At 36.6% G+C, this 14,398-nt stretch overlaps 1 protein-coding gene across 1 annotated transcript in view; it reads left to right on the forward strand.

Annotated features, from left to right (window-relative positions):
• LOC106117874 (tetratricopeptide repeat protein 28) overlaps window positions 1–4,431 on the forward strand; it is a 53,670-nt gene extending 49,239 nt beyond the window's left edge. Inside the window, exons 31-42 of the mRNA XM_013312360.1 lie at window positions 143–300; window positions 402–509; window positions 579–660; window positions 749–846; window positions 1,012–1,247; window positions 1,417–1,581; window positions 1,717–1,872; window positions 2,015–2,118; window positions 2,215–2,365; window positions 2,437–2,588; window positions 2,679–2,804; window positions 2,911–4,431. Coding sequence (XP_013167814.1) covers window positions 143–300; window positions 402–509; window positions 579–660; window positions 749–846; window positions 1,012–1,247; window positions 1,417–1,581; window positions 1,717–1,872; window positions 2,015–2,118; window positions 2,215–2,365; window positions 2,437–2,588; window positions 2,679–2,804; window positions 2,911–4,094 — 2,720 coding nt within the window. The 3' untranslated portion in view covers window positions 4,095–4,431. The remainder of the gene's footprint in view (window positions 1–142; window positions 301–401; window positions 510–578; window positions 661–748; window positions 847–1,011; window positions 1,248–1,416; window positions 1,582–1,716; window positions 1,873–2,014; window positions 2,119–2,214; window positions 2,366–2,436; window positions 2,589–2,678; window positions 2,805–2,910) is intronic.
• Window positions 4,432–14,398: the final 9,967 nt, after the last annotated feature.

The raw sequence follows: 14,398 nt of genomic DNA on the forward strand, positions 1-14,398 counted from the left end.
CGCCAGGCTGGACCGGGAACAAGGTTGGTCCCACCACACCACAACGAGTCAATCTTTTTACAGAGCCCATTTATGTCGACTGTTGTCCCACCGAAATTTAAATACTGCAATTTTGAACTGAAATAATATTTTATGTGCACAGGTGCATCAACAGGCAACAGTGCGGAGGCGGGCATGCGCTGCCTGGTGGTGGGCGGGGCGCGCGTGTGTGGCTCGCGCTGGCCGGCAGCGCACGCGCAGCTCAAGGAGGCCGAGCTGGTCGCCGACATGCTGCGCGTCACACCGCTCACTGACTATCAGGTAACAACCGTTTGCAAATTTCCAAATGCCACATTCCACCGGACAGACTACAAAGGTAAGCATAAAAATGTGGTAATAAAACTATTTCCTTTATCCTACAGGCTTCTAAAGAGGCAGTATTAGCGCAGTTGTCACAGGCGGAGTGCGTACACTTCGCTACACACGTCTGCTGGAAAACGCCCGCCATCATACTCAGTCCTGGCGAAGTTGTAAGTATACGCCGTATTCATATCTAGGATGATTCCAAAGACAGAAAACTTATTTATTATTTTATACAGGTTGATTCTCAAGCGAAACGTCTTTTGAATACAAGCGTGGGCAGTGGTGCAGCAGATACATCGATAGAAAATGAAGAAGAAAGTACGTGTTTAAATATAACTACATAAATTAAATAATGATGTCTACTGGTTTGATAAAACTAGGTACATAAAATGTTTAAATCTTTTAGATGCTGAGTTGCCACCCAGCAATGAAGAACTGCCACCAGCTTCAGAGTTTATGCTGACCGCCTCGGAGATCATGAACATGAAAATAACAGCACGATTGGTGAGTTACTTGCCTGTCAAAAGTGATATATGTAACCTGACTCGTTGATTAGTGACGTATGCGAAGTCGAGAATTCTACTATTTTTTGTCTATCCTCCTCCGATATTCCTCTTATAGTCGATTCACTGTTTTATTCTCAAACAACAATTCGCTTTTAACACCCAGGTGGTGATATCATGCGCGCCGTCCAGTGCAGCGCTATCAGAAGGCGAGGAGAGCACAGACGCAGTGGCAGCAGTGTCGGGTCTGGGCGCGGGAGTGTCGCGGCTTTGTCGCGCGCTGCTGGCGGCGGGCGCGCACGCAGTGCTACTAGCGCTGTGGCCCGCGCCGCAAGACACTGCCACTAAGATTTTGTACCGAGCACTGTATTCTGCACTGCTGCAGGGCAGTCGCGTCGCCAAGTGAGTGATTTGCTACAAAATGAAATTCATACAGTCGATAGAATCTATGACAAAAGAAATTCAGATGAATATAGCTTTGCAATCCAAGCGAAGCTGGGCGGGATCTGCAGTAGTGCTATAGGTACGAAGATTATATGCAAATTGTTATACTATGTTCATTTTCATGCAGGGCGTTAGGCGACGCGATGCAGACAGTGCGTCACACGAAGCACTTTGCGCACCCGGCGCACTGGGCGGGGCTAGCGCTGCTTGGCGCCAACGTGCGCCTCAGCAACAAGGTTGCGCTGATGGGACAGGCGCTCTGCGAGCTGCTCGCCGCGCCAGACAAATGCAGGTAATTAAAAAACTATTATATGTATTCAAACAAAATGTACATTCTTAATCTTCATAATTCCGTATACTTAAGAAGCATCAATATTTAAAGTATTTATTGAGTAATAAAATGCTTTACATAATTGTCATGTTTTAGGGACGCACTCCGCGTGTGCCTGCATTTGGTAGAGAAGTCTCTGCAGCGGATAGTGCGGGGGCAGAAGAATGCGATGTATACGACACAGAAGAGCATCGAGAACAAGGCGGGCTCCACCGCCGGCTGGCGGGAGCTGCTCATGAGCGTTGGCTTCAGGTACACATTTGATTCCTATGATTAAAGCGTAAGCAATTAAATATAAACATATTCCTGTTCTATTCCTACGGTACAACATGTGCAGTGGCAAAAAAGGTTTACAAGTCTTAAGTTTAGGTCTAAATTTCTACGTTTATCTTAGGTTTGAACCAGCGGCGAACGGCATACCGTCAAGCGTATTCTTCCCTCAAAGTGATCCCGAAGAAAGACTAACTCAATGTTCAGCCAGCTTACAAGCTTTACTTGGTATGATATTATATTTATACTTAATATATGGAGGATATGTAGGTTTAGTGACAAACAAAAGAATTGTCAATAATTTTTTCTAATTCTATTTTTCAGGTTTAACACCCACCACACTGCAGGCACTTTCGAAATTGATTTCAAATGGAGATGTGGCAGATGACATTATTGGTGTCATCCGCTCTGTCATATCTCAATTTTCCGTCAAGAACTCCGACAGTGACACCATTGAAGTCGCCGTCAATGTTAGGTTTGTATATCAAAGTGCCGGCTTTTAATTAACTGTTCTTTGTCGAGATATTAATAATTACTTTTTTTTAGGCTTTGGCGAGTAAACGGCTGCCACGAGTTATTAGCATCGTTAGGCTTCGATCTTGCAGAAGTAGGACAAGACGAAGTGACTCTCCGCACAGGCAAAACGGCCAATAGAAGGCACATACAATTCGTGCTGCAAGCTTTATTGGCTCTCTTTGGTATGCTATTTTACTATCTACTTATTTGTTGAATGAAGCTCTATAAGAGAAAATGACTTAAAATTAATTCATTTACATTTTTAAAATCAGATACTCAAGAAGCTCCACGGAGTCTCAGCTTGGAGTCCAGCTCAAGCGTGGAATCTTTAGCTTCTATCGACGACGGCGACCTGGAGCCCCACTCCGACGGCGAACCACCGCCCCGACAACATCGACGTAAGTTGTTCTCATCACGTTTATATTTTTTTACTCCCATTTTTTTTTGAACTTGTGTCTTTTTGCTTTAAATACTTTTGCTAATCGTCCTATTGTTCACTTGCAGAAGAAAGCGTATCTTCAGTTCCACCACCTCCTCTGCCATTGGGATCATGCGGTGGTGCTTTCACTATGTACGTACGCGGGTCCACGTCCAATACTGAAGTAGGTCGAGGGGAACCTGACGGCAGAACTGCCCCTCCCCCTGCGCCGCCCCCGCCCAGGTACCGCGGTGAGAGCGATGCCGCATTTACACCGTCACCACCCGCCGCTCCTCCCTCCACATCAACAGCGCCACAACGAGACGTATCTCTTGCCCTGGCGCACCAGACTAAGATCAGAACTCTCTACACTAGAAGACCTCCATCAACCGATGACTCGGACTGGGAAAGTTCCGGCCACGATACTGTGTTACGCAGACGACCCGAACATTCCCACACAAGATATTTGGATGCATTTTACGATCTAGCGTCTGCTCAACCTCGCAGAACTGAGGAAGAAAAGCCCGATCAAGCATTGAACCAGCCCTCGACTTCCAAGAGAGTCACACGAAGTAAAATGAGTTCAAGCAGCAGAGATTCAATGGCCCAAGTTCGTCATATGAGTGGAGAACTTACGCCGACTATTTCCGAAGTATATCATGAGCGAAATATTGGATTGGGTCTCGCGCCGCCTTTAGCCGAGTTGCTTCTAGCAGAGGAATCAAAAACAGAAATGCGAGCTGCAAGTTCCAGCGAAAACCTACTATTGCAAAATTTAGAAAAGCTCGGACTTCTAGGTGACACTAGCGAAAATGAAGAAAGGTGGTGCAGTAGTAATGCTTCAAGACCTTGGCTATCAGCACCACCACTAGAAACAGACGTGCAAGGTTCGGACCTTACTACTGCTGAAATAATCGAGCGCCAAGCGAAGTTCAAGAAAGATGAACCTAAAAGAAATGAAGAAAACGCTTACGAATTAAAACCTAAAGAAGAAACCCCTGGACCGAGCGGGATAGAGAAAAGATCGGTATCCCCATTTTCTGAACTATCCCGTAGAGACGAAGGGGATGGAAGGAGTATCGCAGATTCACATTCATCGTATAAAGCGTTAGTTTTGAACCCGAGAACGCCGTATTTGCCTGAAGAAGGGGAGGCGGTAGCATTAAAACCGGTCACTGAAGGTGGAAAGACTCACCCGAGACCTCGCAGACCGCCGGTGCCTCGAACCAGACCGGCCTATACCACGCTAGACTTTCCACCTAATAAATGAAGATGAATCTTAAAGTCAAGTGAAGCTCTGCGGCCACTCTCTCTGGCATAAAGCCCTGGCATATAGATGTTAAATCGTGCTACATGATGCGCTTGAAGAGCACGATGAATTGAAAGCGCTTGTACTTCTAAGTTGCACTAGTTGAAACCGCTGGAGTAAACCTTGCCAGCAAAAAGCCGAAAGATTTCCCGGGACTGGAATCAGACTCCGTAGAAACCTTTTGATATTCCTATTTTTATACTTTATCATTGATATATGGCTATGACTAATAAGTTGTAAAATGATATGCGTACTTTTGGTTTTTTATATGATTTCGGTGATACGGCTTTATTTATATAAGTAACTGTGTATATATACTAGGTATATAACTTTTAAATGATTAAAAAATTGTAATAAATCATACGTATTCCTTTTTAAACTGAGATAATTTTTTAGATATTTTATAATAATTTAGTTTTACATTGTAATTATTATTTCGTAATATAATAATTTATTTCGAGCTGTATTATAGATCTGAGCTTTGTGATGACATAACTTTAATGAGATTTACTCTTGCCATAGTTTGTATTTACTGATCAGTATCATCATCATCAGCTCACTATACGTCCCCACCGAGGGGCTCGGAGCCTACCCTATGTTAAGGGTGATTAGGCCATAGTCAACCACGCTGGCCAAGTGCGGGTTGGTTGACTTCACACATATCTTTGAATTTCTTCTCAGATATGTGCAGGTTGCATCACGATGTTTTCCTTCACCGTAAGAACGTCGGATAAATGTACATATGTAAATCGGAAATCGAAAAACACATTGGTACATGGCGGGATTCGAACCCAGGACCTGCAGATTGCAAGTCAAGTGCTTGACCACTGAGCCACCGACGCTCTTCAGTATATTCACTGATCAGTATATTCTAATAAAATGCAATACTTATTAATATAAATAGTGTTTTATTTCTACTCACTATTCACTCTTACCTTAAAATCCCTTATCCTTACTAATATTATAAATGTGAAAGAACTCTGTCTGTCTGTTCTTCACGCTTTTGCAGTTTTGTAGTTTTTACTACTGAACCGATTTAAATGAAATTTGGTACACAGATAGTGTAGAAAAGCCTGAGAAAAGACATAAGCTAATTTTTTAACACGAAAAAGAGGTTGGAAATTTATATGGAAATATCGTCATTTTTGCATTTGAAACTTATTTTTTAGGCTGTTACTTTGATATAAATAAATATTCTTCTCTTCTGTTCTTAGTTTTGTCCTGTCCTGTTACATGCGAATCACGCCGTTTACTGCTATCGTCAATTAAAATAGGATCGTAACAGTTTTCTTTGTATAAAAGAAAGATTTATTAAAGTGATGAATATTTTTTACCTGCGCTTATTGTTATTGATATTAAAGTCGAGAATACACTAGGGCATTTACTTGTAAAAGAAAAAGGAGCCGCTCTGTAATCTTGTGTATCATCACCCTGTCACAAGTGCTTTGGAAACTCTGCTTTTACCTGTATAAAGTTCGTAAGAAAGTTATATTATAATATGCTCGAGAAAATGCTCTAGTGTATATTCACCTTAAGAGAATTTCCGTTCTATTAATCGGCCAGTGATAAGTTACGTTATGTAACCTCACTATTTTGATATAAATGGTTTTTAATAGATTTATTATTGTTTAATATCTACGTAATAGAAACCTGAAAGGAATGCCACATTACATGAATAGAATTACAACAGGTTTTCAAAATAATAAACAATATAGTTTATTATATAAAATCTATATGTAATAAGTCGAAACTAAAATGTTACACTATTTACCGTGGATTTCTGAGACCTAAATCCCTGTTTAAATCATTTTATTATCTCTGTTTTATTATCCATATAAATAAATATATAATTGTCCCTATGAGCTTAAAACGACATGGTGTCAGTCTATCTTCAGGTGGGTTTTTACCGAATTGGAACTAATTCAAAAGAAGGTTCAAAAGAAAAGAATCATCAGTGGTCCTAGCACGAACATATGAATATACGACAATCGCACCATCGTTATCGTCAATCATGTAAAATTAGTGTGAGATGTTTAGTGTCCGTTACACCCAATAGGGGGCGTTACACAAATTTTAATAAGAATTTTATCGATGATACAATGGCGCTTGTCAAAAATATTCGTCTAGGTCCACTGTTAAAATAACATATTTACCAATCATTTTGTTAAAAATTAGCAACATATCATTTCAGAGCCAACACAACAGCGTGACATAAATAAATTACAAGAATGTGGTCCGACAATGCGGAAATCGTAGAAAAACAAAAAATAAACGTTTCACTGAACAAAGACGGAGGCGTTGAACTTTAAAAAGCAGCGCCCAGTTTTTATATACGTAAACATTACGATAAATGATTTACTTTTGTTATTCTTGGTCTTTACAATACTTATTACATTATGTACTAAATGGCGTACTTGTATAGCTGCTGCCCGCGTTTCCGTCCGCGAGGAATTAAAAAAAACTTTAATAAGTACCCTATATGTTCTTCTGGGCTATGTTCTACATCTATGCCGAATGCGAGATCCTTTAAGCCGTTCTGGAGTCCTTTAACACCTTCTTACAAAGGTCAATAGCCTAATGGTTAAGGGTACGGATTTCCGAACACGAGGTCGGGGGTTCGAATCCCGCCAATCGACTATTGTCGTAAACCATATCCTAGCACAAGCCTAAAGCTGATTTGGAATGGTATAAGAAATATTAGTAAATTTACAAAAAATCTGCTAATATTTTACAACAAAACATCCATCCATCGAAACGTTCGCGTTTATATTAGTAAGAAGTAAAATATTTAGTACAATTGTTACATTGATCGATGATTTATGTTGCTCTAAATCAGATTAACGACACTAAAAGCCGTAAATCTTTCTTATTAGCATTGCATTGTTTGTGTATTTAATATTAATAATTACGTAGCTTTCATTGAAATGATAACAAACAGCACACAGAGATAGCGAACAGTGTCTGGAAACCGTGAAATTCCACTGCCGTGTTTGTAACATAAATATAGTATATAGTCTTTGTTTTTTCCAAAGGTAATGAAAGGGATAACAAATATGTTATTCTGGAAGCGTTGACAATGGAAACAGACACTAAGAAACGCGTTGGTATAGTAACATAAATCAAGGAATGTTAATTTATGTTATATTGACTTCAACAATTTCGTATAGAGATGGAAAAATATAAATAATTGTTTAAATAAAATATAAATGTGTAAATTACTCTTTTAAAATGTCATTTGTTATTTTTTTTTATTTACTATTGGTGAGAGTGGTCTTTTAACTGCTTTTATGTATACATAATATACTTAAGTTATATAATATTATGTACAGTTACAAGTAAATGGTTTCCAGCCGCTCTTCAACTACAATTTGAACACTCAACAAACTACGTTGTTATAAAGTGTAACTAATGGCAACAAAATTCTCTCTATCAAATATGTAGTGAAGGGATCGGTCATTCTTGACGCGGCTTGATAGATTGGTCGAGGTGCGCCCGCGGCTAATGTGTCACGAAGCTAACTACATCAAGTTCAAGTTACGTACGACATATAAATTGAGACGTGACCTTTGTAATATTACCGAATATTATTATAAAACTAGCTGACGCCCGCAACCTCGTCCGCATGGAGAAACTAATTAGTGCCTATGTGTTCTTCCAGACTATGTTCTACATCTATACCAAAATTCATCGAGATCCGATCAGCTGTTCCGGAGATACCTTCAAACAAACATCCATCTAAACATTCGAATTTATAATATAAGTAAGTAGACTACTTACATACTTACAGACTTAGCGCTTGCATGAAGATATGCAGCAAAGCAATATTATATACTCATTTTACTCTTACTGCCTCTTTTTTAATGTTCTGAGAGAATAACGAAATAACCCTTGTTTTATCCTATTTTTGAAACGGATCGCATTTTTGATTTGTGATTCCAATTTGTACAAACTTCTCATATTATTTTTTCTATATTGCTGGCTGGATAACACAAATAATAACAAAAAACAATACATTTTAAAGGTATTATGTTGATAAAATATAATTTCGAAATGTGTTTCATAATGTTAGTTGAAAAATCCGCAATCGCGTAAAGAGGTTTTGCTACAATGACTAGACATAATTTATACGGCGACTGTAACCTTAATTATAACATAATTAATTTTATTTAGATGGCATGATAAATGCAAAATAGACGCTTTTACCGCGTTACCATCTGATAAAGAACTGTGAAGATTTCTACTCGCATTAATTTGTTACGAAAAAAACGACTTACACTTTTAAGTATTTTTACGGATTCTTGATTATTTATAAAGTAAAACCTTCTGTTTACAAAAATGTATAATTTTAAATACTAAATCGCGTTTAATTATTTGCTTTTCCCCTATTCCAACTGTAATACTTAGAGTAGACTTAAGCAATTACTTAGTGCAGTTTGTTGTACCAGATCTACCTTTTGTGTCTATTTAAAATGTCCAATTATGTCCGTTAATTTAAGCAAAAACTATTTAACTTTATATTTAAATATTCACTATTTCGTATATAAAATTGGTGTAAAAAATAATAACCGCTTTATTCACAAATATTGTGTAAGTCTACACGCTCTAGTTTCGGCATCCGTCAACTTTTCGGCGAAACATTTCGAAGTACTTTTGCACGATATTGTATGTACGCGTATTGTATTTAAATCGCAACATGTATTTCCTTGTTCAGTGACATTGGCAAGGGTCACGGATTTTTAAATGCAAGATAAAAAAAATACAAAGGTGACATAACAATCAATAACATTATCAACGGAACTCAATATTCGACAAGAGATTTTTATATTACTAACTGTTGCTTTCTGGGAATAAAATATCTGCTTAAAACATATCATCACTGTCATTATCTGTGTCAGAAACAGAGATAATAATATGTTTCAAAGTGAGATTTTAGTCTTAGAAACTCACGGTGAGAATTTCCACTATTTAAATAATTTCCAAATCATACTGTTGTTACAAACATCGTGATGCAACCTGCACATATCTGAGAAGCAATTCAAAGATATGTGTGAAGTCAACTAACCCGCACTAGGCCAGCGTGGTTGACTGTGGCCTAGTCACCCTTAACTTAGGGTAGGCTCCAAGCCCCTCGTTGGGGACGTATAATGAGCTGATGATGATGACTGTTGTTAAAGGAATGTCGATAGGCTTTTGTAATGATGTTTTTTTACAGACTACTTAGTTTTTGATGATTCGCAAACTCTACTTACCATTGTGTTATTTATTAAGACATGCTAATATTCACACAAACATTGTAGAGATATCTATGCCAATAAATGCATGTTGAAATAACATAGTAGAGCATTTACTTCTATGTGTATAAAATTAATAAAATGACATTGTTATATTTTAATAGTATCTATTTTGAATATAAACCGTTAAATAAACCGTTGGATTAATAACTTAATAGAACGTAGAAGCCGCGCGCATCGTGAGAAGGTTCCTGTCTCTGCAGCCCTGACCACTGGTTGTTTGATTCGTTGGAATACATTTTGTATAATTTTTTATATGAAATGTATTATATTAAGAATAAGATAAATAAATGAATGTGTTTACCAAAATAATAATAATAAAACTTTATTGTACATTTAGTCACAGTACAATAGTCAGGCCTTTCTGACTTCATGTCTATATAAATTGGTTACATGCGACACTATTTTTGGGCATTGCATTATAACAAAAGAATTCGGCCAGTATGCGGAACGATGACGTCACCTAACACAACTAAAATAAAATCATGAATATCATTAAGAAAAGTTTAAATATTTTAACCAATTATCTATGGTATTTTTTTTTTTACTTTTTTTACACACTTTTGAATACAGGCCATCTAGAATCGTCGCCGAAAAATATCACAAACTGGAATTTAACTTTATAGAAATAGGGTCTGGGTCATCTCTTATATAGACTTATTTCATATTCATAAAGTAGTTATAAACATTGAGATAATTCCTAATACATTTCTCGATGCTCTATGTCCATAACTGAGTAATATTGCATTGCTTTTTTTTAAAGATATAGGTAATGAGTGCCAAGGTGTTACCTTTAACGTTGTCATGAAAAAAAAAATATCCAATGCCAACTGGTGTGTTTTAATGCTTATTCAATTCGTGATATTAATTAAAATAAGTCATATTATATTATCAGAATATACAGTACTAATAATTGCCAATCTATTAGGTTTAGCATGTTAAACATAATTCCAAATCTAGATATGTAACGCATTTCATACCACTACGATTTTCTCTTACTAATATGAAGTTAGTAGTTTTTTTTATAGGAAAAGGGGGCAAACGAGCACCGAATCGCCTAATATTATTTGATCCGACGCCCATGGACATCCGCAACGCCAGAGGAACCACAGATGTGTTGCCGGCCTTTAAGGAAGGAGTACGCTCTTAAGTTTCTGGGATGTAGTTTCTTAAGGGAGAGTCTAAGACCAAAATCTCCGTATTAAACATGCTTGTCTTTATTTTTTACAACACGAAAATAAGAATATGTTTTAAACGATAAGAGATTTTGCACTCGGATAACCACGGTTAGTGATAAGTAATGTCAACGTAGCTTACAATAGTCGAAACTCCAGTAAAAACGTATTTTTATACATTTTCTTGCAAAAATAAGCAATAATAAAGTCATAAATAATCCATTAAGAATTGTTATGTCAGTGTTTACGCTTATAGTGTAGTTAAAACTTTTTTCTTTACTTATTTCTTGACCTATTTTCTTTCATACTTAGTCCAATAAAAAAGATACAACAAAAATCATCCGTGCATAAATTGTTTTTTACACACGACTACTATTAATGTCAACAAATATTTGAATCATATTTTTATAACCTTATTTTTCATGACAGACGGAAATATTTAATTTTGTCATTTAAAAATTATATTAATCACAAATTGAAAGACAAAAGAATGGCAAAACATGCCTATTGTTTTTCCTATGCTACAGTATGTTTTACTTAATAGCAAGAAGTGACACAAAAACTATTCTTAAAACAAAAGACGATACTTTTTCAATCGCTAAAAAGTAACCAGAAAAAGTAATAAATTAAGTCTTTAATTATAGCTTAAATACGTTCTGCTTTACCTTATTTGTCCTTTATCTTCTTTTGTATGATTTTTACTGCTTGAATATCATTTATTATCGTTTATAAACGTCGCTTAAGGACTGGACATTGCATCAGCAAAAGTTAAACAAATGAAGATCGCTTCCTCAATATCCAATCCTGTTGTCCTTCATTGATCTGATCTATATATACTTTTTGCATTGTTTAGGTCACTGCCATTTGGACTATAAAAGGATATAGGATATTTCAACTTTTAATCACTGTATGACAAGAATGCTTTTTATAGAAAGGTTTGTTGTCAAGGACGACTAGACTACTAATATCAAACACATTAAGTTAAGATCGTGGGTACATTTCCACTGAATTATGTTTAAAATGCTGACAGTTTTCTAGGTCTAGGGAAGGTTTAAAAGGCGAGGAAAATTCGAATAATTGTCGGGAACTGATTAAGTTTTTTCTTTCATATCACGCTGACGGAGTCGCGCGCGACAGCTAGTAACCTTATAATACTGATACAGGCTAATAAAATATTTTTATGACAAATGTTTTCAAGGAGAATAAGAGACTTGATGATTTCATACTCCCTTCAGTGTCTTTAACGAATTTAACATTAACTTTTCGTTTTTTTTTTTAATCAACTGATGATAACGAATTGTTGACAACATTTCCATGCAATGTTACTTATTTTATAGTCTACTAGCGGACCCGACAGACGTTACAGGCGGACCTGTCTACACGTCTTTAATTTGAATAAATTAATATAAAGTTAATATTTGATGAAAATTGTGAATCTAAACCATTCCCAGATCCCCTCGAACACACACAAAAAATTTCATCAAAATCAGTCCAGTCGTTTGAGAGAAGTTCAGTGACATACACACTCTCAGAAGAATGATATATATAAAGATTAAGTATTTTATTTTTAACGTGTTAAGACAGGTGAAATAAGTTGTTCTTTAATTTTTTATAACATGCTAAGACAAAGTCTATAGTTTAAGTTGTCTATTCGTGTACACACACATGGTGAAATTGACGACGCAACACTGTAGCCACGAGGTTTACCATTTTGGCGATTACATTTTGCGCATTAATCTTATGGAATGCGAACACCACTTTTTATTTGTAATTTATGATATTTATGTTACAAGCCATTGTCAATTGCTTTACTTTTTATACACTCAGGCGTCGGTAGACTGCATACAGAAAAAAGGCTGTTCAATTTTGTCGGAGCCTATTACAAACATACAAACAGTAAAATCTTTCCTTTTAATATATATTTTTTTATTATTAAAAATATTAGCAGTATTTTTTATGGAAATTTACTAATATTTCTTTTACCATTTCAACTAAGCTCTAGGCTTGTGCTAGGATATGGTTTACGATAATAGTCGAATGGCGGGATTCGAACCAACGACCTCGTGTTCCCTTAACCATTAGGCTATTGACGCTTGAATAATGTTACTATAGATGAGACGGGAACAATATTTTATCTAAATATGAACAAAACTGAACCATAGTGTTTACTAGTATTTATATTTAATTTAATAATCTATTTCGTGATGTAATTTGACATTGTTACGGCGCCTGACCATATCTCAATGAAATATGTGCGTACATTTATATTTGTAAAGATTTAATTTAAACTCGACCTCGCCCAAAACTAAAAGAACTGTTATTATGTTGATACACATTTACCAACTAATTACATATTAGTGTAGAATTATTTACAGAAGCAAATATTAAATATATATGAAGATATTTACCTCAATTATTACGATATAGAGCGTCAGTGACTCTGGCGCTTGACTCGCAATCTTCAAGTCTTAGGTTCTAATCCCACCATGTACCAATGTGTTTTTCCGATTTACGATTTACATATGTACATTTATCCAACGTTCCTTCAGTAAAGGAAAAGATCGCAGCAACCTGCACATATCTAAGAAGAAATTCGAAGATATGTGAGAATTCAACTGCACTGGCGCGTGGTTGACTATGGCTTAGTCACCCCTAACTTAGAGTAGGATCTGAGCCTCTCAGTGGGGACGTATAATAAGCTGTAATGATGATTTCTTTACGGATAGTGAAACAATTTCATACATTATATATTATTTTAAAGTTTTTCTAAGAATATATAGCAACTGAAATTAATATTATCTTAACTATTTGTTAGCTATCAACCTCAAAAGGTTTACATTTATTAGCTAATAACAATTAATATCATTAATTGCATACGGACATAGCAACATAGTTGTTCATATCAACTTATCAATTGTACAGTCAAAGAATTATATTCCCTTCCCACTGAGGATCGAGAATAGTCATCATCATCAGCTCACTATACGTCCCCACCGAGGGGCTCAAAGCCCTTAGTAAAGGGTGACTAGGCCATAGTCAACCACGCTGGCCCAGTGCGGGTTGGTTGACTTCACACATATCTTTGAATTTCTTCTCAGATATGTGCAGGTTGCTTCACGATGTTTTCCTTCACCGTAAGAACGTCGGATAAATGTACATATGTAAATCGGAAATCGAAAAACACAATGGTACATGGCGGGATTCGAACCCAGCACCTGCAGATTGCAAGTTAAGTGCTTGACCACTGAGCCACCGACGCTCCCAGAGAGAATAGTAACTGTGATAATTTTCGACCTAATTGCACTGTAAATCACAAATGATATTACACCAAAGTGTGTAGGGAATATACGTCCTCGACTATGTTCGCAAACCGGATCTGCCTTTAAAAATTGACATAACAGCCTCCACTGTAACTAGTTTAATTTTTAATTAACTATCATTAGAGCAATAATTGCTTTCTTGATATATGATATTGATACTATGTTGATTTATAATTGTATTTATTGCCATTCAGAACGCTTTATGTGCATAGCTAAATTAATATGTTACATATATTATTAGACTGGAATCTTACTAATATTATTAATGCAAATGTTAGGATGGATGGATTGTTAGAAATTATTTATTATTACAACTAATGCAATTTTTAACAATAAACTAATAAAGAATCTAACGACACGACAGACCGCCAGGTTCCATCCACACCATCTCGATGGCTGGCAATCCACAACCGTGCGGTTTGCGCGAAACTTCCTGCCTCGCACAGCAGCGTTGTGGAATGGTCTGTCCTCGGCGGTAT

This window comes from Papilio xuthus, unplaced genomic scaffold, assembly GCF_000836235.2.
Source record: "Papilio xuthus unplaced genomic scaffold, Pxut_1.1 DF827679.1, whole genome shotgun sequence".
Lineage (NCBI taxonomy): Eukaryota > Metazoa > Arthropoda > Insecta > Lepidoptera > Papilionidae > Papilio > Papilio xuthus.